Source organism: Mandrillus leucophaeus, unplaced genomic scaffold, assembly GCF_000951045.1.
Source record: "Mandrillus leucophaeus isolate KB7577 unplaced genomic scaffold, Mleu.le_1.0 Scaffold1054, whole genome shotgun sequence".
NCBI classification, from domain to species: domain Eukaryota; kingdom Metazoa; phylum Chordata; class Mammalia; order Primates; family Cercopithecidae; genus Mandrillus; species Mandrillus leucophaeus.
In genome coordinates, this window is record NW_012098699.1 from 354,609 (window position 1) to 381,657 (window position 27,049).

The 27,049-nt window shown below is 38.7% G+C and overlaps 1 protein-coding gene across 3 annotated transcripts in view; it reads right to left on the reverse strand.

Moving 5' to 3' along the window:
• WARS2 (tryptophanyl tRNA synthetase 2, mitochondrial) overlaps window positions 1-27,049 on the reverse strand; it is a 111,306-nt gene that overhangs the window by 12,741 nt on the left and 71,516 nt on the right. For all 3 annotated transcript variants that reach the window (XM_011982190.1, XM_011982187.1, XM_011982196.1), the window contains exon 3: window positions 1,553-1,633. In XM_011982190.1, the coding sequence (XP_011837580.1) occupies window positions 1,553-1,633 (81 nt within the window). The remainder of the gene's footprint in view (window positions 1-1,552; window positions 1,634-27,049) is intronic.

Below are 27,049 nucleotides of genomic sequence, written 5' to 3' on the forward strand. Positions count from 1 at the left end.
GTCTCTTCCCAAACAGACTATAAGCCTCATGAAGGGGGCTACTTCTTATTGACTGCTATTATCTCTAGCACCTAATAAGACGTAAGACTCACAGAAGATATCACTAGTATTTAATTAGTATTAATGAAGGAATGACCACAGAAAACAGTGACATACCTGAGGATAAGACTGGGATTTGAAATTCATGTTTTTCCTACAAACAAGCAATTATATACTAATGGAAAGGTTTTTCCAGAATATCAGTACATGCACTAGTAATGTGCTATCAGGAGATCTTTAGATGCTGTTTTAAAGTGGGAATAGTTCCTATTAGATTAGTATTCAGTTCCTATAAAAAGAATTTCAACATTACACTTAATGGTAGAATATTATGGGGAAAGTATTGCCTAAAACCAAAATACGGCAGATAACATTATGAAACTTTGTTTCTAATTCGTGGCAAATAAGGAATCTGCAGCATTACCAGTTCCGTCTTAGGTATTAAGTGTCTTAGTCCACTCAGGCTGTTATAACAAAATACCCAACTAGGTGGCTTATAAACAACAGAAATTTACTTCTCATAGTTCTGGAGGCTGGGAAGTCCAAGATGAAGGCAAAGTCAGTGTCTGGTGAGGAACCTTGTTCATGGACAGTGACGTCTAGCTCTGTCCACAGATGATGGCAGGAGCAGGCGGTCTCTCTCGGGCCTCTTTAACAAGAGCACTAATCTCACTCATGAGGGCACCCCCCTCATGATTTAATCACCTTACTAAGGCCCTACCTCCTAATACCGTCATCTTGGGAGTTAGGTTTCAACATATAAATTTTGGGGGGACACATTCAGATCATAGCATTTAGAAACTGTCGCTTTAAAGCTTTGTCTTTTTCTTTCTGTAGCATGTGTGAAGGCTTCTAAAGACCAGCTTATGAGGAAACCAACGGCCCTGAAAATACGCTCAAAAGAAGCTTGAAATTGAAATTAGCGTTGACGTAGCTGGGGGCTACCTACCCTGGGGTTATCCAATTGCAAAAATAAATGGAAGTAAAGTACTATGAATTATTCAATTTATCTTTCTTGGTTGAACGTCTTAGAAAAAGTATAGCCCTAATTATTCTGTGGGTTTGAACTGTTGCCTGGACTCAACTTGTTTAACTGTTAAATATAATATGTTGTCTCTTCTCTCCGCAATAAAAACATTCTTTCCTTACTGCCAGTTAATTCCAGTGGAAATGGGAGGCAACTTCAGGGTCCAGTAATCAAGAATCTGTGATTGTTTATTAACTATGTGGTTGTTCAAAGTCATTACCAAGTCTATCCAAAGGTAACGCTCATTCAACTGTACACAGATAAAAATGATTAACATCATTTTTAAGTCAGGAGGAATCTTGGAAAATCCTTTTATTTTCCTTTTAATACTCTGAAGCAGGGAGGTTAAAGATGATGTTCCAACCATTAGTGAGTAGCAGACCAGGGAGGAGAGTAAACTCAGGATTCCCAGAACCTAACAGAAAAATAAACAGGAAGGGAAAAATAGCTTATTGTCTGTTTATTAATCAGATTACTGGCATTTACCTTCCACTGATGTAAATGTTGTAATCGAGGTAGTCTGACCATGCAGGAAAGGATCCAACTTAACTGTGTGTGTTCAGACACCTAAAGAAATAAAATAGGACATTAGTAAAAGTGGCCAGTGTTTTCTTGCATATAAGAACTAAATAGTAAGTATTACCCTAAATGTCTGAAAATACCCCAAATCAAGGTTATTATAAGAACAGGTGAAGGGGGCTTAGTTCTGATTCATGATGGATAGACTCTTCAGTGAAGAAAAAATCATACAAGCTAACTGATTTGAGTATTAATCTAGTGTTTAAGTCTACTCCACAATACACCAGATTCTGCTTCAACATCTTCAATGAGAAAGTTTCATGATGTCCTGAGGCATCTGTTCTATCTGTAAAAAGCCAAGCTTATTAAGAAGACTCTCTCTCTCTCTTTCTCTCTCTATCACACACTCACATACTCACACACACTCACACACTGGTTCTAAGCTTCTCTAAATAACTTCTAAATATAAATATATCAAAGCAGCTATAGTACTTTATATACAAGTGGTGAAAAAAGGAACTGGACTTAACATTAAAGATTGAATTCTTTAGATCTAGGGTAATTTGAAAATTAGAGATCGCCTTATCATTCCATCACCCCAAAGAGTATTTTTATAGTTTCTAGTTCCTCCTCTTTCTCTTCTTTCTCTTCCTCCTTTTCTTTTTTTTTTTTTAAAGAAGTCTAATCAACAAGAAAATATCAACTTTCCCTTTTTTTTTTTCTTTGAGACAGAGTCTTACTCTGTTGCCCAGGCTGGAGTGCAGTGGCGCGATCTCAGCTCACAGCAACCTCTGCCTCCTGGGTTCAAGCAGTTATCTGCCTCAGCCTCCCAAGTAGCTGGGATTACAGGCACCCATCACCATGCCTGGCTTTTTTCTTTTTTTTTTTTTTTTTTTTTTTGGTCTTTTTAGGAGAGACGGGGTATCTTGGCCAGGCTTATCTTGAACTCCTGACCTCGTGATCCACCCACCTCGGCCTCCCAAAGTGCTGGGGTTACAGGCATGAGCCACTGCGCCCAGCCCCAAATTTGTTTTTGTTTCAACCAAATTTAATCAAGTTACCAAACCTGATGACCTACAATTTAAGGCCTATGCATCCTGTTTCTGTGTTCTGGGGATTACAAGCCCTTCATCAACTGTGGCTTTTTTTTTTTTTTTTTTTTTAATGTCCACATGATTTCCTTAAAAAACAGAGACTGTTGCCAACTCTGAAAAGTGGCCCCAAATGTGTTCTTTGTGGGTTTTGCAAAAAGAACATAAAGGAGTGGAGCTGAATCAGCCAGGCCTGTTTTACTAGCAAGGAATCACCATCTGTTGTAAGATGGTTTCTCATTTCTTTCCTCAAGTTATAGAGAGGGAAGAGTTGTTTTTCACGTGTTTGACAAGGAATCACTTTTAAAGTTTTGCAAGTCCATGGGCTGAATCTGTCATCTTTCTTCCAAGAGGCATTTGGGTTTCATTGAGGGCAGTGACATTGATACACTGTCCATGCAAATTGCTAACTGCTGCTGTAAACAAATAGTTAAATAGTAACTAACTCTGGATGTAGGCAAGAGGACTAGAGTTGCTTCCAATCACCAAGGAAAATACATTCCCATTGGAAGTAATAAAACAAGAGCTGTTTTTTTGGCATGAAGAAGTAGGAGAGAATTTTGTTCCTTCTCTTTACTGAATTGGGAGAAAGGAATGAAAACACAGATAACCATGGATATGTGGAAAGAGACAAGATGACGCCTCTTTAACTCTGATTCAAATGCTTAGCTTTGGTGATATGCAAAAAGCTACTACCAGGTCTCCATGAAGCTGAGTATTTTCCTTGGAGTAACTTTTTATTTGGATATATGGAATGAAACTTACTTAATATTCTGCAGAGATCTTCCTGGTGTTTCCAAAATAGTGAGCATAAAATTAATTCAAATTATCCTCACACAGAAAAAGTAGGTAAAAGGTCAATGGCAATTAATTTTTCACAATTCATTTTTAATAATGATATAAGAAGAGTAGGATACTTCCGATTTGGTTGTCTTACTTTGTACATATTCATGACAATTGCTTGGAAAGGTTCAGATTTCCATTTGGGGGAAAAAGGGAAAATGGTATCTAAATATATTTTATCATTTATGTTGTAAAACCACAAACAAACTAGCTATATAACCTGATTGGCCACAGAAAAATAAAGGCATGGACAATAAAGTCACCTATTGACCATCCATAAACAAGTCAGCAGCATAAACAACAAGAAAGAACTGAAGATTTCAGACCTCTAATTCTAAAAGGTGCATTCTTCAGTTGCAGCTGTTTTGCCTATCTTTTTTACAGCTGTAGAACATAACTTGGTACATTGTATGTCTCAGGAAATATTTGTTGAATGTGTTGGCAATAGGAAAGGCTGTAAAAAGAATGGGACCATTAGGTTTGGCAACAGACTTGGTGACTGAGGCAAAAGCAGTTTCAGGGGAGTGATTGGGATGAAAGGTAAATTGCAGTGGGCTGACGAGTGAGACTAGAAGGCAAGATATAAAGACAGATATGCAATAAGGATTGCAAAGTAGTTAAGAGTTCTGTCTTTGGAGTGAGGTTGCCTGGATCTGAATGCAAGTTCTGCCACTTAGTTGCTGAGTGACTCTGTGTGAGTGATTTAATCTCTTTGCGTCTCAGTTTTCTCCTCTAGAAGATGAGGTTAACAACAATATCCCCCTGATAGTATGTAAACAGAACCTAGCACATAGTAACCACTCAATAAATGGTGGCTCTTATTTTTCTAATTTTTAGAAATACTTCTGTTTTAACTTTTAATTTTAAGATAAGTGTACATTCACATACAGTGGTAAGAAATAATACAGAGTGATCCCATATGCCCTTAACCCACTTTCCCTCAATGGCAACATCATGCATAACTACAGCTTAATATCACAATGATACAGAAGTGGGGAAGGGAAGGTCGTGGTCCCTTTAAATGATACAAAAGAGGGGCAGGGCATAGTCTATGGCTAGGGCTCCACCCCTGGACCTGTGCCCATGGACCTAGATGAGGAGAAACATTTTTGTTTTCCTGCCCAAATGTTGTATTTTCCAAGACCACCCTGGTCAATCACACCCTCATCCTGTGCCTATAAAAACCCCGAGACCTGGACAGGACCGACGGCTCATGCCTGTAATACCAACACTTTGGGAGGCTGAGGTGGGCAGATCACCTGACGTCAGGAGTTCAAGACCAGTCTGACCAACATGGCGAAACCCTATCTCTACTAAAAATACAAATATTAGCTGGGCATGATGGCAGGTGCCTGTAATCCCAGCTACTCGGGAGGCTGAAGCGGGAGAATCGCTTGAATCCGGAAGGCAAAGGCTGCAGTGAGCAGAGATCACGGAGACCATGCCATTGCACTCCAGTGTGGACAACAGAGCGAGACTCTGTCTCAAAACAAACAAACACACAACAAACAAACAAAAAACCCTGAGACCTTAGCAGGCAGACACACAGGCGGCTGGACATAAAGGGGAGCACATCAGTGGAGGAACACATGAAACATAGGGGGCTTGACAGGCACCTGCACACCAGCAGGCCACTGACGGGCGGAACGACATGGAGTTTGTCTGGGGCAGTCGGAGGAGAACCCTGGCCACCCAGGGGAAAGCGGCCCAACTCCAGGGGAAAACCATCTCCCTTCTGGCTCCCCCATCTGCCGAGAGCTACTTCCACTCGATAAAACCCTGCACTCAGTCTCCAAGCCCACATGTGATCCAATTCTTCCGGTACACCAAGGAACTCAGGGATACAGAAAGCCCTCTGTCCTTGCAATAAGGCGGGGGTCTAATTGAGCTAACACAAGCCCTTTACAGATGGCTAAACTAAAAGAGTACCCTGTAATACACGCCCACTGGGGCTTCAGCAATAAACATTCACCCTAGACACTGCCATGGGGTCAGAGCCCCACAGTTTGCCCATCTGTACGCTCCTCCAGAGGTGTGAGCAGCGAGGCACTACGAGCCACTCTGAGCCACTTCCCCTGCCACACATCCTGCCAGGGGGACAAGGGAACCTTTCCTGTTTCAACAACAAGAAAATTCTGAATTTGATGCCATCCCTCCACCCTACTGAGATTTCCCTAGTTTTATATGCACGAATTGTGTGGGGTATGTTTAGTATTATGCACGTTAATCATATGTGTAAGACATTTGTTTTTCAAGGAAGGATTAAGATGGGATAACTGATAGGAGTTAGAAAATAAGCATTTTGTTTTGTTTTCTAAATTGGGATAACACACTGTCGATGTACTGAGCAGAGGGAGAGCCACTAAAGATTCAGGAAAGGGGATAATTCAAAGAACAATATTTCTGAAGGAGGAAAAGGAATGATACCCAACAGAGGTAAAATAATGGATGATGAAATATCTTCCATATCTTCCACTGAAAGGAGAGATGGGGGAAGTGAAGACAGATGAGGACATATCCTGTGAGTTCAGAGTGGAGGACAGAAAGTTTTAGAGGAATCCACATCTAACAGGCTCTGTTATCTCCGAAAATAGAAGACAGGGTGATTAGAAATAAATGAGGTAAGAAATATACTCAAGAGAATTTCTGGGTGTGATAAGAAGGAACAAAAAAGGCCTTATGGAGTGGAGTTATATGAGACTTGAATTGATATTTTGTGGATATTTTTGTGAATGAAAGGAGACAAGTGATACATAAATTATACTCTTGGGGAAACTGATATTCTTTACAGTAGCCTAAAATATTCTGCCTAAGTAATAATGAATATTTAAAAGATTTGTAGAAAAAAGTTAAATCAGTTGACTGCATTTTAAATTTCCTTTGGTCAGCAAGGACTTTAATAGGATCCAAAAAAGCAATAAACATAAAGCAAAAAATCTTGGTAGATTAAACTACATTAAAATTAAGGACTTTTCCTTATCAAAATTCACCATAGGGTGAATAAGCAAGCCACAGACTGGGAGAAGATACCTGCAATACCTACACAGAATATATCGGTACACAGAATACGTGAAGGACTCCTATGAATTTATAACAAGTAAGTAGATAAACCTATAAAATTAGCCAAAAATAGGAATAAGTAATTCACACAAAATAAGATCTCCAAATGACAAATTAACATATTGGAAAATATTCAGCTTCAGAAATCATCAGAAAATGCAAATTACATGCATTAAATGCAAATTAAAGCCACAATACAATACCAATACAGATTCATCAGAACGATTAAAGTGAAGAACCCAACAGCATCAAGTATGGCAAGGATGTTGAGTAAATGGAACACTTACTCTCACACACAGCTGTAGGAATGTAAATTGTTACACCAACTTTGGAAAACTGACAGTATCCACTGATGCTCAACATTCACATATCCTATGACCTAAGTATTCCATTTTTAGGTATATATCCACGAGAAATGTGGGTATATGTTCCATAAAATATATGTGCAAGAACATATTGTAACAACTCCAAATTCTGAACAATCCAAATGTCCACATAAAGTAAAACAGATAAATTGTGGTATATTCATACAATGGAATACTACATCAATGACAATGAATGAACAATTACATGCATCAACATGAATCAATCTCACAAACATCATATAAAAGAAGACAGACGACATATACTGAATGAGAGGAGTATATATTGCATAATCCCATTTATATAATCTCTATAAATGGGGTATCTTGAGAGTAAGGGATAATAGTGATAAGGAAGAAGAATTAGGGGCATTCTGGGCGCTAGTTACACAGGTGTGTTCAGTTTATAAAAATAGATTGATCTGTATATGCTTAGGATTTTGTACTATTCTGTAGGTTTGTTATACCTAATATAAAGCTTACATTAAAAATCGAAAATGTGAATATAAAGGTTGGAGTCATGAAACAGAAAACTCAATAGATGTGATTAATATTAGAGTGTATATAGCTGAAGAAAGAATTAGAAAATAGAATGAAAAAAAAATCACTCCACACAGCAGTAGGTAGCCCCCAAATCAACGCTAATTCCAGTTCCTTTCAACATGGTTAAGGGGGAGAATGGGTTCCCGTAATTGAAGAAAGGTAAAGATATCAGAGCTGCCACTGTGTTTGATGAGACCACATCCTCCAACCCAATTCTCACTTAAACCCATTCCAATAGGTTTCACCTCCACCACTCCACTAAAACTACTCACCACTGTCATCAATGCTAATGGTTAAGGTGAAGTAATCATCTTACTTGACATATTCAGCAGTCCTTGCCACAACCAATTATCTCCTCTACCTTGATACATTTTCTTTTTGGCTCCCCTAGATATTACATTTTGGTATGTTTTCTCCCTATTTCAATAGTTTCTCTTTTCAGTCTCCTTTTGCTGGTTCCTCCTGTTTAACCTGACTTCTTAATTGCTGACACCCAGGTTTCAGTCTTTGTTTCTTCTATTGTTTTTTATACCCATTCCCTTTGCAATATCATCTCATCTCACTGCTTTAAGTAAAATCTGTATAGCTGATGCCTTCTGAATTTATAACTCCAGTCAGACCTTGCTGATGACCTCCAGACTCATATCCAGCTACCTATTCAGCTTCTCTATCTGGATATCTAACAGGTTCTCAAGCTCAACACATCCAAAATGTAACTCCTGATCCTCCATCCCAAATCTGCTCTATTCACAGATGTCCCATCTCTGTGGATGGGACAACTTTGCAGTTGCTTAGGCAAAAACCTTGGCATCATTCTTCACTCCTCGTACTCTCTCACACTCTGTATGTAATCCATCAGCAAATCTTGTTGCCTCTACCTTCAACATGTATTCAGTCTCACCACTTTTCACCACATCTGTTGCTAGCACTCCAGTGTGAGACACCATCAACCCTCCCCAGAGCACTGTGGTAACTTCCTAACTCATCTCCCTGCTTCCACTCTAGCTCCCTACAGTCTATTTTTAACATACCGGCCTAAGTGACCCCTCCACAACATAGATCACATCGTTCCTCTACTCAAAATCTTTCATGTACTTTTCATTTTTTCAGAGTAAAAGCCAGAGTCCTCATAACAGCCTATAAGATGAGGCACAGTCATCTCCTCCGTTTCAACTCCGTAACCTCTGTGATTCAAATCCTACTCCTATCTCCTTTGTCCCTCCTTCTCCAGCCATGCTGGCCATCTGGTGTTCCCAGAAAACACCAAATTACACTCTCACATTAAGGGCTTGCACTGGCTTTTCTCTGATAGGAATTGTCTTCCTTAGATAATCACTGACTCCCTAGATATTCACTGGCTAACTCCCTCACCTTGTTTTTGCTCTAATATCATCTTACCAAGGGGGCTTACCCAAACTACACTGATTGAGTCTGTTCCCCTCAATCCCACTCCCAATTCCCCTTAATCTTTTTCCATATCACTTATCACCTTCTAATATACTTTATGTTTGGCTTATGTATTTATTTTATATTACTCCAATAGAACATAAGTAGTATGGTAGCAAAGATTTTTCTCTCATATATTCACTAATATATCATGCTATAGGTAAGTACTCAATAAATATTTAATGAATGTATGCATAAAATTAAACATTAGACATTTATAGAGAAATGTCTAAACATGTGGCATATGTATATAGTTGCATACTGTACAACAAATAAGTGAGCTAGATTTAAATGAATAAACATGAATAGATAACAAAAACACACTAGTGTGTGAAAAAAACAAAACTGCAAAAAAGTACTCTACTATTATACCAACTATGAAACGAATTTTAAAAAACCATACAAACAAAAATACTATATACTGTTCAGCAAATTACACATGAAAGCGAGTATAAAAAATGGGCTAGACTGACACCAAATCCAAGATTTTGGTTGCCTGAGAATAAAGGGACGCAATCAGGAGGGGTAAAGGGAATAGGAAGGGAAAGAATTGAAGGAACTCTCAACTTCATCGATAATGTTTTTAATATAAAAAAGTTGAAACAAATATGACAAAATAATTAATATTCATTTTTGGTATTGGGAATATGGATGTTTTACCATTTTCTGTATTTTGCTTTTTTTTTTTTTAACTTTATTTTAGGTTCAGGGGTATATGTGCAGGTTTGTTATAGAGGTAAACTCATGTCACAGGAGTTTGTTGTACAGATTATTTTACCACCCAGGTACTAAGCCTAGTACCTATTAGTTATTTTTCTGACCCCTCCCTCCTCCCATTCTACACCTTCCAGTAGGCCCCAGTGTCTGTTGTTCCCCTCTATGTGTCCATGTGTTCTCATCATTTAGCTCCCACTTATAAGTGAGAATATGTGGTATTTGGTTGTCTGTTCCTGTGTTAGTTTGCTAAGGATAATGGCCTCCAGCTCCATCCATGTTCCTGCAAAGAAAATGATCTTAGTATTTTTTTTTTTTTATGTCTGCACAGTAATCCATGGTAAAATGTAGTATATATACCACATTTTCTTTACTCAATCTGCCATTGATGGGCATTTAGGTTGATTCTGTCTTTCTTATTGTGCATAGTGTTACAATGAATATACGTGTGCATGTATCTTTATGGTAGAATGATTTACATTCCTTTGGGTATATATCCAGTAATGAGATTACTGGGTCGAATGGTAGTTCTGTTTTTAGCTCTTTGAGGAATTGCCATACTACTTTCCAAAATGGTTGAACTAATTTATACTCCTGTCAACAGTGTATAAGTGTTCCCTTTACTCCACAACCTGGCCCACATCTGTTATTTTTTGACATTTTAACAATAGCTATTCAGACTGATAAGAGATGGTATCTCGCTGTAATTTTTTTTTGGTTTTTTTTCTGAGACAAGGTCTCACTCTGTCACCCAGGCTAGAATGTAGTGGTGCGATTTGCAACCTCCAGCTTCCCAGGCTCAAGCATTCTCCTGCCTCACCCTCCTAAGTAGCTGGGATTACAGACGGATGCCACTACCATCCAGCTAATTTTTGTATTTTTAGTAGAGATGGGGTTTCACCATGTTGGCCAGGCTGGTCTTAAACTCCTGACCTCAAATGATCCACCCGCCTCAGCCTCCCAAAGTGCTGGGATTACAGGCGTGAGCCACCGCACCCGGCCCTCGCTGTATTTTTAAAGTTTTTGAGATGGGATAATTTTTAATATTTTTTAAATTTCAAAAATATTTAACAGAAAGAGTGCAGGATAGACAGCATGATTCTGAAAGATATATCTGTTAGGTATCAATCAACTGATTCAAGCAATTAGTTGGCTCAGTAAATCCTGGATCAAATCTCTGTGTCCCTTAAGATTTTACTTTTTCACAGGTAAATGTTATCTTCCTAGGAATTGGGTCCTGTACGTTTTACTTAGGACACTTGGATGACTATTTAGACTCAGAAATTCTCATTTATTGCTTCCTCTTGGAAACTAGCGATTTATGCTGAGTTATTTTTATTAGACTCTTATTATCCCCATGACAAATCCCCTTAAGAGGAACTTTGGAGTTCTGATTTCAATTAAAGAATCTCTGTATAAGCTCACTCTCTTCAACTGGTCTTCCTCTTCTCAGTACTATGCCAATAAATCTGTCCGTACACATTTGGAGTTCTCTATACTTTTTCTTAGTCTAATACTTTCAAAGTTAAATAAGCAGCTTCTGTCAGGCTGTTCTTGACTTAAAACTCACCTCTATGTAAATTCTATTGCCTATTGTGCTTGCGTGTGTGTTTGCCTGTAACAATATATTCATCAGATTATGCTAGGCTATACAGCATAACAGACAGCCCCCAAATTTAAGTGGCTTACAGAAATTGTTTTTTCCTCTTTCACATGACATATTGGTACCTATAGATTGGCTCTAATTCTGCTTTATAGATCTTTTCATTTCAGGATCCAAATTGAACAAATAGCCCCTATCTGAACATTCTGTTCTCATGTCAGAAGGAAAAAGAGCAAGAGAGCTAGAGCAAACATGCAATGGCTCTTAAAGATTCTTCCTGGACATGGTGTACATCATGCCCACTCACTTTCCACTGGCTAAAGTAAACCACATGGACAAGTCCAACATCAGTGGGGTAGAAAGAGATGCCTCTCTCACAGGAGAATTCACAAGGCAGTGGGCGAGGACATACAATCCTCCCAAGCAGGGGTCAGCAAACTACTGCTCCCAGGCCAAATCTGGCCTGTGGACTGTTTCTGTTCCACCCACGTGCTGAGAATGGTGTTTGCATTTCATAAGAGTAATCAAAATTTTTTTTAAAAAAAAGAAGAGGAAAAATGGAGGAGGAGGAGGAGGAGAAAGAGGAGAGGAAGAAATAGAAAAAGAAAACAGGGAAGAGATAGGAGCAATGGCAGTGGCGATAGAGACTACGTGTTGCCTGCAAAGTCTAACATGTTTACTGTCTATCCTTTCAGAGAAAGTTTGATAATCTCTGCTCTTACAAGAAATAAAAATAATCGGGAACAATAATAATCTACCACTAGTACATCCCCCAAGTTAGCTACCATGACAAAAAATAAGAGAACTGACCTGTAGAGAACTTGATGGCAGACAGTTGATATTTTATCAAACCTATCTTTTCAGTAAGATTTTATTTAAAACTTCTATGTGGATATATTTGATAGCCCCAGGAACTTAGGTCCAACAAAATAATAAAGGTTTTTTGAGCTACATCAAAATTTAAAACTTCTCTCCATCAAGAGACCCAATCAACAGAGTAAAAAGGCAACCTATAAAATGGGAGAAAAATATTTGGAAATCATATGTCTGACAAGCAGTTAACATCCAGATTATACAAAGAACACTTAAGGCCAGGCGTGGTGGCTCACCCCACTAATGCCAGCACTTGGGAGGCCAAGGCAGGAGGATTGTTTCAGCCTAGGAATTTAAGACTAGCCTAGGCAACACAAGAAGGCCCCATATCTATCACCCCCCACCAATTTTTTTTTTTAATTAGCTAGGCATAGAGGCATGTACCTGTAGTCCCAGCTACTCAGGAGGCTGAGGCAGAAGGATGGCTTGAGCCCGGGTGGTCAAGACTGCAGTGAGCTATGATAACACCACTGCACTCCAGCCTGAGCAACAGAGAGATACCCCATATCAAATAATAATAATAATGATTAAATATTTAATAATATTAAATAAATTATTTATAATTTATTTAATTATAAATTATTAAATAAAACAATAATTATTATTAAATTAAAAATTTAAAATAAAGGACTACAAATCAACAGCAAAAACAAAACAGAACATAAACTCAACTGAAAAATGGGCAAAGGATTTGAATAGACATTTCTCCAAAGAACATACACAAATGGCCAACAAACACATGAAAGAGATGCCCAATCTTACTAATAATTAGGGAAATGCAAATCAAAACCATAATGTGATATTACCTCATATCCACTAGGATGGTTGATATATATATATACACATACACACACACACACACACACATATATATATAAAGCTCCCAGAAAATAGTAAGTGTGGTGACGATATGGAGTAACTAGAACTCTTGTACACTGTTGATTGGAATGTAAAATGGTGCAGCTGCTATGGAAAATAGCATAGTGATCCCTCAGAAAATTAAAAATAGAATTACCATATGATTCAGCAGTTCCGTTTCTCGTATATATACATAAGAATTGAAAGCAGGGTCTCAAAGAATATTTGTACACTCATGCCCGTAACGGCATCATTCACAATAGCTGAAAGATGAAAGCAGCCCAAATGTCCATTATAAGATGACTAGATAAATGAAATGTGACAAAAACATATGATGTAACATCATTCAGCCTTATAAAGTAAGAAAATTCTGACACATGCTACAATATGAGTGAACCTGGAGGACATTATACTAAATGAAATAAGCCATGCACAAAAAGACCAATATTGTATGATTTATCTGTATGAGGTATACATTTGAGTAGTCAAACTTACAGAAACAAAAGGTAAAGTGGGAGTTGCCAGGAACTGGGCGGGGAAAGAGGGGAATGAGTTATTGTTTAATGGGTATAGAATTTTCAGTTCTGCAAGATGAAAAAGTTCTGGAGATTGGTTGTTCAACAATGTGAATATACATTACAGAACTGTATACTTATAAATGGTTAAGATGATAAATTTAATGTGTGTTTTATAAATTTCAAAAATTTTTAAAAAGCTATGTAAAAATATAGATGAAACATATTTCTCAAGTTGGAAAAAATGGCAAATTTCATGTTATGTGAGTTTTGTTTCAACAAATTGTTTTTAAAAGTCAGATGGAAGGGCTGGTTTGAGGCAAAAAAGAAAGGTCTGGTTTCAGATACGCTGAACTTGAGACTTTGAAGATAGTCACATAGAGATGTCTAGAAGATAGCTGGAAATACAAATCTACAATTAGAGAGAAACAAAATGGCTGAAAAAAATCTGACAGGTGGCCGGGCATGGTGGCTCACGCCTGTAATCCCAGCACTTCAGGAAACCAAGGCAGGTGGATTATCTGAGGTCAGGAGTTCAAGACCAGCCTGGCCAGCATGGCAAAACCCCGTCTCCACTGAAAATACAAAATAGCTAGTCAGGCATGGTGGGACAAAAAGGTTAGTTGGACATGGTGGTGCGCACCTATAGTCCCAGCTACTTGGGAGGCTGAGGCACAAGAGTCACTTGAACCCAGGAGGCGGAGGTCATAGTGAGTCGAGATTATGCCACTGTAGTCCAGCCTCGGCAATAGAGGGAGATTCTGTTCCCCTCCCCCCCAAAAAAAAACAGAGAAGAAAGGCAAGAAAGGTAAGAAAGACAGGAAGGGAGGAAGGGAGGAATGGAGAAAGGGAGAAAGGGAGAAGGGGAGAAGGGGAGAGAGGGAGAAAGGGAGAGAGAGAGAGAGAGAGGGGGAGAGGGAGGGAGGGAAGGAAGGAAGGAAGGAAGGAAGGAAGGAAGGAAGGAAGAGGGAGAGAGAGACAGACAAAGAGAGAAAGAGGGAGGGAAGGAGAAGGGGAGAGAGGGAGAAAGGGAGAAGGGGAGAAGGGGAGAGAGGGAGAAAGGGAGAGAGAGAGGGAGGAAGGAAGGAAGAAAGGAAAGAAAGAAGGAAGGAAGGAAGGAAGGAAAATCTGAAAGGAGAAAGAAAATCTGAAAGGAAATAGCTGACAGTTATGGATTGGAGGAGAATTCTGGGGGATTAAAGAAAAGCAGTTGATAACTAAAACAAAGGAACTATCAGTATAGGGAACATGATACATCAACAAATCAAATAATTAGTTTGCGGAATAAACCTCTGAGCAGGCTGTTTCTTGGCTGCATTGTGAATCCATGATTCAAAGATCAGATGAAAATCTCATACTGTAACTTTTTTTTTTTTTTTTTTTTTGAGACGAGTCTCTCTCTCTCTGTTTCTCTGTTGCCCAGGCTGGAGTGCAGTGGTGTGACCTCGGCTCACTGCAGCCTGGACCTCCCAGGCTCAAGCGATTCTCCTGCCTCAGCCCCACCAAGTACCTGGGATTATAGGCAAGTGCCACCACGCCTGGTTAAGTTTTTTTTTTTTTTGTAATTTTAATACAGACAGGGTTTTGCCATGTAGCCCAGGCTGGTCTTGAACTCCTGAGCTCAAGTGATCTGCCTGCCTTGGCCTCCCAAAGTGCTGGGATTACAGGCATGAGCCACCACGCCTCGCTCATACCAATTTTTTAGCTGCACTAAACTACCTGCAGTGTTCCCTACACTACACAGTTCCATGGGCTTTCCTTCTTTCTTTTGGTTCATATAACAACATCCTACGAGCCTATTCATTTAAACATTATATATTTTATAGTATATATTTAGTCCATATATATAGTCTATATATTTGTAGACTTAGACTATAGACTATATATATATTATATATAGACTAAATATATATATTTATATATAGTAAATCAAGCCTAGTGAGGCATACTTTATAAACAATAAGATGTACTCGTTTTAGCTGTTCAGTTCAATGAATTCTGACAAATCTATACACATGTGTAACCAACACACCAATCAAGATATAGAAAAATTTCAATTCCCCCGAAAAAGATCTCTCATGTCCCTTTGTACCCTTTGCTCTTGGAAACCACTGATCAGTTTTGTTACTGTGGATTGGTTTGGCTTATTCTATATCACTTAAATGAAATTATATAACATAAACCCTTATGCTTGGCTTTAATACTCAGCATGTTTTGTACAAGTCTTTTTGTAGATTATTGGTAAAGTCTTTTGGGTAAATACCTAGGAGTAGAATTGCTGGGTCATGTGGTAAGTATATGTTTAACTTTGACAAACTGTTCTCTAAGGTAGATTTATCATTTTATAGTGTTACTAGCAATGTAAAATATAGTGTTACTAGCAATGTTATTAGCAATGTAAAATCCCAGTTTCTCAGCATACTTTATCAAAGCATAGTATTAACAGTATTTTTAAGTTTGGTCATCCAAGTGGGTGAACTGGTATCTTACTATGGTTTTTTTTCTGATGACTATGATGTTGAACTTTTCATGTGCTTATTAGCCATTTGTTACTATTATTATTATTTTTTTTGAGATGGAGTCTTGCACTGTCACCCAGGCTGGAGTCAGTGGCACGATCTCGGCTAACTAAAACCTCCGCCTCCTGGGTTCAAGTGATTCTCCTGCCTCAGCCTCCCGAGTAGCTGGGACTACAGTGTGCACCACCAAGTCCGGTTAAATTTTGTGTTTTTAGTAGAGACACGGTTTCACCATATTGGTCAGGCTAGTCTTGAACTCCTGACCTCATGATCCACCTGCCTCGGCCTCCCAAAGTGCTGGGATTACAGGCGTGAGCCACTGTGCCTGGCCCCATTTGTTATCTTTGTTTGTGAAATGTCTACTCAAATATAGTGACTATTTAAAATATTAGCATGGCTGGGCACGGTGGCTCATGCCTGTAATCCCAGCAGTTTGGGAGGCTGAGGCAGGAGGATCACTTGAGGTCAGAAGTTCAAGACCAGCCTGGTCAACATGGTGAAACCCCATCTCTACTAACAATACAAAAATTAGCCAGGCATGGTTGTGGGCACCTGTAACCCCAGTTACTCTGGAGGCCGAGGCAGGAGGATTCTTTGAACTCGGGAGGCGGAGGTTTCAGTGAGCCGAAATCCCACCACTGTTCTCCAGCCTGGATGCAGAGCAAGACTCCATCTCAGAAAAAAAAAGAAAAAAGAAAAAAAATTAGTTTCTCTCCTTATTACTGAGATAAGAGTTTTTTATACAGCTGGATAAAAGCCTTGCCAGATATATGTACTGTGAATATTTGCTCCCACTTTATGGGTTACCTTTTCATTTTCTTAATGGCGTTTTTGAAGAACAGAGGCTTTATCTTTTGATGAAACCAAATGTTATCAACAGTTTCTCTTACATTAAGTGATTTTGTGTACTATTAAGAAATCTTGGCCTATTCTCAAGGCCTGGAAAATTTTCCCCATATTTTCTTTCAGAAGTTTCATAGCTTTAGATTTTACATTTAAGTCTATGGTAGTTTTAAGTTGATCTTTTTTGCGAATGCTATGAGCTGAGAGTCAAGGTTCATGTTCTCCCTCACATGGACATCTAGTTGGAGACCTAACGTCCTTTGCTGAAAAACTATCTTTTCCCCACTGAACTGCTTTGAACCCTTCATTGAAAATATTTGACCATATATATGTGGGTCTACTTCTTGATTCCCTATTTCTTTTCAGTGACCTGTAAGTCTATTCTTATGTCTATACCACACTCTCAATTATTATAGCTGTATAGTAAGCTTCGAAAGGCAGTATAAGTCCTCTAGTTGTGTTTTCTTTTTCAAAGTTGTTTTGAGTATTCTAAGTACTTTGCATGGTCTTATACATTTCAGATTCAGTGTGTCAGTTTATATAAAAATATATGTTGAAATTTTCATTGCGATTGTGAGGAGTCTATAGATCAATATAAAAAAAATAGAGATCATGTCCTTTGCAGAAAGATGGATGGAGCTGGAGGCCATTATCCTTAGCAAAGGAACAGAAAACCAAATACTGCATGTTCTTACTTACAAGTGGGGGCTAAATGATAAGAGCACATGGACACATTGAGAAGAACCACACACAGTGGGGCCTTTCAAAGGGTGGAGGGTGGGAGGAGGAAGAGGATCAGGAAAAATAACTAATGGGTACTAGGCTTAATACCTGGGTGATGAAATAATCTGTACACCAAACTTCCAAGACACAAGTTTACCTATGTAATAAACCCGCACTTGTACTCTTGAACTTAAAAGTTTAAAAGATATAACATATTAACAATATTAAGTTTTCCATTCCAATCTAAAAACAAGGTTTTCACTTCTAGTAATGGCTACTTAGCTTGGTATCAGTCTTCTTGGGCTGCCATAACAAAGTACCATAGACTGGACTCCTGAAATAATAGGAATTAATTTTCTCACAGTTCTGATGACTAGAAGTCTGAGATGAAGGGGCCTGCATGGTTGGGTTCTAGTGAGTGCTCCCTTCCTCTCTTCCTGGCTTACTGATGGCTGCCTTCATGCTATAATGCCACATGGCAGGCAGAAAGAGACAGAAAAAGAGATCTTTCCCTCTTCTTATAAGGTCACAGGCCTATCAGATTAGAACTCCATCCTTAGGACATAATTTAACCTTAATTACTTCCTAAAGACCCTATCTCTAGATACAGTTACATTGGGAGTTAAAGGAGCAACGTATGAATTTTGAGGGACACAACTCAGTTGATAGCAAGCTCCTACTGGATAAATTCTAACACACATAGCAAGTTTAAACTCTGAGTAAATATAAAAATCAACAGCCTGAAGGCATTGGAGAACGTCGAAAACAGGCAGAAACTAGGGGTGTAGTTTACTCTTTCACAAAAAGGATAACACTGAATAAGTGTCCTGTTTGCGGGCAGGCTTCAGTTGGAGACCTAAAAAGCATCTAAATATGATAGAAACCTGCATTCTTACTGGCTTGAAGAATGAGAGGACAAAGTTTGGGTGACCATAATGCCTGGAAAATAAGCAGAGAGATTTCTAAATAAAGAGTCAGAGTGGTATAGCCTTATATTCTATGTATTAACTCTACCCAAATATCTGGCCAATCCCTGAATTCCACATGCATGGGGTCACCTCCAAGGTGTCCAACAATGGCTAAAACAACTGGCAAAATATTTCAATTATTGCTTAGTACTAGAAAAACAATTTGGGGTTTGAGCCTGCTAAAAAAAAAACAACAGTTTTTTTCTTTTTAAAGATATTCTTCTGAGGAATACAAAAGAATTTAGAATCTCTTCAATTTGTCATTTAAAATATTCAAGATACTAGCCAAATTTATTAGCCATATTACAAAATAGGTAATTCATTCTTAAGAAAAAAGGCAGTCAATGGAGACCAAACATGAGATGTTCCAGGTGTATTTAATGACCAAAACTTTTGAAGTGATTATTACAACTATGCTTAAAGATACAAATGAAAACATTCCTGAAATGAATAAGCAGAAAATCTCAGCAGATAAATTTTTTAAACCAATAATAAAGAGCAAATAAACATACTAGAATAAAAACATACAATATCTGAAATAATATCATTATAAAGTCTTAAACACAGATTGGGAGGACAGAAGAGTCACTGAATGAAGACACAGAGCAGTAGAAATTGACCCACTTAATGAAGATAGAGATAGAAGATTGAAAAAATAAAGGAACATAGTCTCATGAAACTACATATTTAGGATCAGGAAGTTGGATGCTACCTTCTTCCTTAGGGAGAAACTAATTCCTCATAGTTATTTTTACAGCATTAAAGTGTTCACAGGCTATTGCTCTGTTTGTAAGTACAGAAATGGTAGCAGAGAATCAAAAGAGCAGCAACATGACTGATCTAATGGATTCTATTAATTAATGGAATCTAGTAGCCAACTGAGTGAGCAGGTTAACAAAACACTTTCACCTGCTCTATGAGACTCTGACTCTGGATCAACAACCTAGGTCTGTATTTACCAAATAAAACAGTATGTGTTAACAACACTGCTAGGCAACATTGCTTATGATAAAAATAATCCCCAGCTGGTAAAGTACATCTAGGCTTAGGGAACTATGAATACCCGAGAGAAAGTCATCGTTTAGGCTTTCCTGAGTAGAGTGACTCTGGTAACTGGTACATCTCTTTCAGTGACCACAAAGTCCATACATGAAATGTAAAAATAGATATTGGCTCTTGTGGAAAAATGAGGCTTCTTTGGTAAGGGAGATTGTACTACCCACTAATGTAGATCTCATCTCCTTGCATTTGAGCTGGAGAAAAAATAGTTCCTAGACCTATGTGTATACCTGGAGACAAGATACCTCCTGGAACTAGCTGCATACTGCTACAGGGACTGCTCTAGTAAGGACTCTTGTTTAGAGAAGCTACCTTGCTGGCAAGCTAAGGTTCTTGTTCTATGCCCTTTTAAGTAGACTAGTACCAAACATAACCTATGGTAGTCTCCTGATTCTGAATATTTACTTGCACTTACAAAGATAGCATGGTGGCCACTGGAGATGAGCAATTAAAACAGTGGTTTCCAAAATGAGATTTCTGATTCTCCGAAGCTGTGCAAGACTGTCTCCTGAAGCACAGCAAATTTTTTTTAAAAAAAAAGCACTTTTACTTATATTCATTTCTTAATCACATCTTTTAAATTTTTGCTTTATAGAAAAGTTGCATGATTGATATGGTTTGGCTGTGTCCCCATATAATCTCAACTTCAATTGTATCTCCCAGAATTCCCATGTGCTGTGGGAGGGACCCAAAGGGAGGTAACTGAATCATGAGGACCAGTGTTTCCCGTGCTATTCCCATGATCGTGAATAAGTCTCACAAGATCTGATGGGTTTATCAGGGGTTTCCACTTTTGCTTCCTCCTCATTTTTCTCTTGCCACCTCCATGTAAGAAGTGCCTTCTGCCTCCTGCCATGATTCTGAGGCCTCCCCAGTCATGTGGAACTGTAAGTCCAATTAAACTTCTTTTCTTCCCAGTCTCGGGTATGTCTTTATCAGCATCCTGAGAACAGACTAATACAGTAAATTGGTACCAGTAGAGTGGGGCATTGCTGAAAAGATACCTGAAAATGTGGAAGTGACTTTGGAACTGGGTAACAGGCAGAGATTGGAACAGTTTGGAGGGCTCAGAAGAAGACAGGAAGATGAGGGAGAATTTGAAACTTCCTAGAGACTTGTTGAATGGCTTTGCCCAAAATGCTGATAGTGATATGGACAATAATGTCCAGACTGAGGTGGTCTCAGATGGAGATGAGGAACTTGTTGGGACCCGGAGTAAAGGTGACTGTTGTTATGTTTTAGCAAAGAGACTGGCAGCATTTTGCCCCTGCCCTAGAGGTTTGTGGAACTTTGAACTTGAGAAAGATGATTTAGGGTATCTGGCAGAAGAAATTTCTAAGCAGCAAAGCATTCAAAAAGTGACTTGGGTACTGTTAAAGGCATCCAGTTTTATAAGGAAAGCAGAGCATAAAAGTTTGGAAAATTTGCAGCCTGACTATGTGATAGAAAAGAAAAATGAATTTTCTGGGGAGAAATTCAAGCCCGCTGCAGAAATGTGCATAAGTAGCAAGGAGCCTAATGTTAATCCTCAAGACTGTGGGGAAAATGTCTCCAGGCCATGTCAGAGACCTTCATGGCAGCCGCTCCCATCGTAAGTCCAGAGGCCCAGGAGGAAAAAGTGGTTTTGTGGGCCAGGCTCAGGGTACTGGTTCTATGTGCAGCCTAGGGACTTGGCACCCTGTGTCCCAGCCACTCCAGCTGTGGCTGAAAGGGGCCAAGATAGACCTCGGGCAGTGGCTTTAGAGGCTGGAAGCCCCAAGCCTTGGCAGCTTCCATGTGTGTTGAGCCTGCAGGTGCACAGAAGTCAAGAACTGAGGTTTGGGAACCTCCACCTAGATTTCAGAAAATGTATGGAAATGCCTTGGATGCCCAGGCAAAAGTTTGCTGCAGGGGCGAGGCCCTTATGGAGAACCTTTGCTAGGGTACTGTGGAAAGGAAATGTGGGGTTGGAGCCCCCACACAGAGTACCTACTGGGGCACTGCCTAGTGGAGCTGTGAGAAGAGGGCTACCATCCTCCAGACCCCAGAATGGTAGATCCACTGACAGCTTGCACCGTGAGCCTGGAAAAGCCACAGACACTCAATGCCAGCCTGTGAAAGCAGCCAGGAGGGAGGCTGTACCTTGCAAAGCCACAGGAGTGGAGCTGCTCAAGACCATGGGAACCCACCTCTTGCGTCGGCGTGACCTGGGTGTGAGACCTGGAGTCAAAGGAGATCATTTTGGAGCTTTAAGATTTGACTGGCCCGCTGGATTTCGGACTTGCATGAGCCCTGTAACCCCTTTGTTTTGGCCAATTTCTTCCATTTGGAATGGCTGTATTTACCCAGGACTTGTACCTCCATTGTATCTAGGAAGTAACTAGCTTGCTTTTGATTTTACAGGCTTATAGGCAGAAGGGACTTGCCTTGTCTCAGATGAGACTTTGGACTGGGGATTTTGGGTCAATGCTGAAATGAGTTAAGACTTTGGGGGACTGTTGGGAAGGCATGATTGGTTTTGAAATGTGAGGACATGAGATTTGGAGGGGCCAGGGTTGGAATGATATGGTTTGGCTGTGTCCCCACATAATCTCAACTTGAATTATATCTCCCAGAATTCCCACATGTTGTGGGAGGGACCCAGGGGGAGGTAATTGAATTGTGAGGGCCAGTCTTTCCCATGCTATTGACAGTGAGTAAGTCTCACCAGATCTGATAGGTTTATCAGGGGTTTCCACTTTTGCTTCTTCCTCATTTTTCTCTTGCCGCTGGCGTGTAAGAAGTGCCTTTAACCTCCTGCCATGATTCTGAGGCCTCCCCATGTAAAACTGTAAGTTGAATTAAAACACTTTTTCTTCCCAGTCTTGGGTATGTCTTTATCAGCAGCATGAAAACAGACTAATACAATGAAGTACAGTATATACCTATCTTAAGGGAAAGTCTCAAAATTTTTTTACTGATAGTCATAAACAATAAAAAGTTTGAAATTCACTGAATCAGAAAATAGAAAGTATTTTCAAGCACAAATAGAACATTTGTAAAAATTCACCGTTTGCTAAATTCAAGCTCTAAAAATACAAGAGATCTGAAAGCATTGAGACTATATTCTTTGATTAATATGTAATGAAATTAGAAATCAATTTTTTAAAAAAGTTAAGTTAAAAGAAAGAGCCCTGTACTTGGAAATTTAAACACATACTTCTAAATAAATGATAGATCAAATAAGAAATAATGGTGAAAATTAGAAATTATTCAGAACTGCTTTATAGTGAAAATACTATAACATATCACAACTTTGTCGATGCTGATAAAACAGAACTTAGAAGGAAATTTATACTGCACTCTTAAATGTTTATATTAGAAAGAAGAATGGCTGAAAATTAATGAGGTCCACTCAAGAAGTTAGTAAAAGCACAACCACATAATTTCAAACAAAATAAAATAGAGGAGGGGATGAAACTAATGAAATAAAAAACGAAGGAGGCAGGCGGATCAGTTGAGGTCAGGAGTTTGAGATTAGCCTGGCCAACATGGCGAAACTCCGTCTCTACTAAATAATACAAAAATTAGCTGGCATGGTGGTGGGTGCCGGTAATCCCAGCTACTTGGGAGGCTGAGGCACAAGAATAGCTTGAACCCAGAAGGCAGAGGTTGCAGTGAGCTGAGATCATGCCACTGCACTCCAGCTTGGGTAACAGTGTGAGACTCTGTCTCAAAAAAAAAAAAAAAGGAAATAAATAAAAAACAAAGATAGAATAAGAGTCTCACAAAATCAAAAGTATATCCTCTAAATGATTAACAGAGTAGTCTAACAAAATTCATCAAGAGGAAACAAAGGAACAAAGGTATTTCAAGGAAAACAACCCACAGAAGGTATTGGTTATAAACATTTCAGCTTTCCAGTATAAATTAGAATTTTAGAAAATATATATCCATCACTATGCATTAGACAGCTTCCAATATGTCAAGACATTCCTGATGAGAGAGAACTGTGGTATTAACCAATGTGATTTTTAATAATATTGTAAATAAAATGTGACAGAATTTGTAAGATCTACATAACTCAGTCTTAAATGTGAAAAGCACAACTTACCACATTCCAGAGATAATATAAAAGAACAGTTTTATCACACTTCCTTGCCGAGGAAGTTCCTATTGGTGGTAATGTAAGTTAGAATACTATTTTGGAGAACAAGCGGGCATCATCCACTGAGGCTGATGATGTATATATCATATATCCTCCTGAATATACTCTTAGGCATATATTAATATAACTAAAGAAAGTCTTTCACATGTGCACAAAAGGCAGATAAAAGTATGCCCTCTGTAGTACTGTTTGCAGTAACAAAAAGCTGGGAAGAAAATCCAAATATCCTTTGCCAGGAAAATCGATAAACTGTGAAGGAGGCAGACAATGGAATACTATACAGCAGTCAAACTAAATAAATCCCAAGCATGTAACACTGTACACAAAAAATAGATGCAAGAGGATATGGGCAGCATGATGCCATTCACATAGTTTTAAAATATGCAAAACAAATAATATAGATTGTTAATGGCTATATTATATGCAACAAATAGAAACACATTTGTGGGAATCATGAATATCAAATCAATATAATACCTCTGGGAAGGCACAGAGGAAAACGGCATTAGAGCTAAGCAGAAAAGTTTCTATTATACTTGTAATGTTTAATGCGTAAAAAACAAAAACCACATGAAGCAAGTATGCCAAAAGGTAAGCAATTCGAAAGGCAGCCATTCATCTTCATACTTTTATGAATGTTTGAAATATTTCTTAAAAAGTCCTCAAAAAACCTTAGACAACAAACTCTTCTGAAAATACTTTATTATTGAAGATAAAAAGAGGCATTGTCATTAACTTTATCTCCATCTTCTAATCCCACTCTACCCTTATATAAATCCTTCTCAGTATCAAGGAGCCTAGGGTGGGAGCATTGTGTATAGTGGAGGAGGGTGATAGAAAGTTAACATTTGCTAGACAAAATATATTTTCTTATTTAAATTGCTATTATAGACATTAAAAATGGGGTGCAGAGAGCTTGAGCTACTTGCCCATAGTCTCACAACCAAAAAGAAGTGACAGTAAGATTCAAGCTGAGTATATCTGGCTTCAAAGCCTGTATTTTTTTTTTTTTTTCACTATTGTTTTGACAGCAAGAAAAGAACTCTTCTTGAAGGTGTAATTAACCTATCACCTGTTCCTATGTCCAGCATAGAAGTAACATAAGTACTGCAACTTGTTCATCATGTCACAGAGGAGTATAGATCCAGGCAAGGAAGTGGTATTATTGGAAACTGTGGAGAAGGAAATACATGCAGAGTCTGATTATATAATAGTTTTCCAAACTTATTATTTATACCATGGGCCATTTAGATTCTTATCTCCCCCTAGGAACTTTGGAGGTGATGCCAATTTTACAAATATATTCTCCAAGTCCACTAATCTATGCAGACACTTGCTCCCTTTCCATTGTGAACAGAAAGAGCACCTGATGTTGGCAGCAAACAACTTTGAGAGTTTAACAAATATAAATACACTCAAATATGTTTCCTAAATTACCAGAAGCACTAGACTCTCTGTCCAGTTTAAGGCCTTGGTTTTATACCTCTAAAACAAGGGACAATTGGTGAGGTATAACTTTTATTTATGTACAGTAAGCCAAGATTTATGTAGTCAGTTACTTTGGCCATCATTCAGAAACCAATTCCTCTATCGTCTGTCTTCTTTTATCATTATTGATTTTTGTTTCTTGGGAAACAACATAACTCTAATTAAAGAATGAGCCCACATTCCAGAGATGCAAATCCCCCTCTCCTCCCTCACTTTTCCTTCGTCTCTTTGGACCCTCTTAACACAATTATCTGGTGGCCCCAACTGTCCTTTTCTCCTTGCCTTGGCAGAAATCCAGTGCCTAGAGCTAGGTCCTCCACTTTTATCTTCCATCTGCAGAGTAACAGCGAAAGATGTAGAGGCCTGTACCACAGGCAGCTGTGGGACTCAGATTGGATCTACACTCAGGCCTGCTGGTTTGCTAGAAATAAAAGACCATTGACTCTGGCGTAGGGATGGAAACCTCTGCCAAACACACACATAGGCATGATCCCCTTCCCACGACGTGTCTCTCTCTCTCACTCTCTCTCTGTCACACACACACACACACACACACACACACACCTTTGAGCGGAGAGGGTCTATAAAATTCCGCACATATGGTGAACATATTTTAGGGGAAGCACATGACGAGAGGCCAGTGGGAGAGAAAGAAAAAGAAAATAATGAGAAAAATCTTCAGTAAGTCTGAATTGTTCCAGTCAGACTGCTGGGAAAGAATGCAAAGGATTGGAGATGAAAATTACTGGTAAAAGTCAACATTGTAACATAGCTAAATCCTTTCCCTATTTCAAGCCATTATTAGAACTTTTTCTGATGTTCAACAATAGCACACAGAAAAATAGCCTTTATAATTTAGCTGTAAGTAATTGGCTTAACACAATGAATATAGCTGAAGAAAGCACATCATAAAATAATACTTTTCTCTAACTCATAATTTCAAAACTTCTTAATTTTACTTGTAAATAATTGTGTGATGGGGAGGCGGGTATAACTAATGTAACTGGAATTGGCTCCCAAAATATTAAATAAAATTGTTTTCTAAATTCTTATCCTTTCTGTTACATATTTAATGATCAATTAAATGCTTAAGTACACTATAAAGCTACCAGTATAAAGGAACTAGCAAAAAGCCTTTTAAAAATGTAGATAAATAATATCTAATTTATCTGTTTTGTAAGTTAAGGACTGATTTATATCAAATCTTCTCAAAATTAAACCAGAAGAAAGTATTTTGGCTTCAGCTTTAAAGGGTCATTGGTAGAAGTTAATCAGATCATTCAAACACAAAATAAACTGCTAATAAAAGGTCTGCATAACTTAGTGGTGTAGTAGAAGAAACACTGGTCTAGTGTACTCTGCGGCTTCATTTTTTAAGGGATTTCTAGCTAAGCTGGGTTTAGATTTTTACCTGAGGGCAGGAGAGAGATGCTGATGTATTTTTAGTAGAAAGGTGACTACGGCTGCCTTGTGGGGAATGAACTGCCAAACCATAAAGCTAGGGCAGGAGTGAAAGGGTAATTTAATTGTTCAGGTAAGAAATAATGAGGGCCTTGAGGTCAGCTCCAACTCCCCGCTTCCCCTCTACCAGCATCTCCAGAGGCAGAGACATGACGGCTGGAGTAGGGTGCCTAGGCAGGGGGCAGAACATGATTCCCGCCTCATGAGTACATCTTCTATAAGTGGTGCTTTAGGGGAAAACTGTAAAAGCCCTGGCTTTGCCACCTACGAGCTGGGTGACCTTAGGCAGCTAATGAGAAAGTTCTATATGCTGAGTATTTACTAAGTACCAGATACTGCTCAAAAAGCATTTTTTTTTTTTTTTTTTTT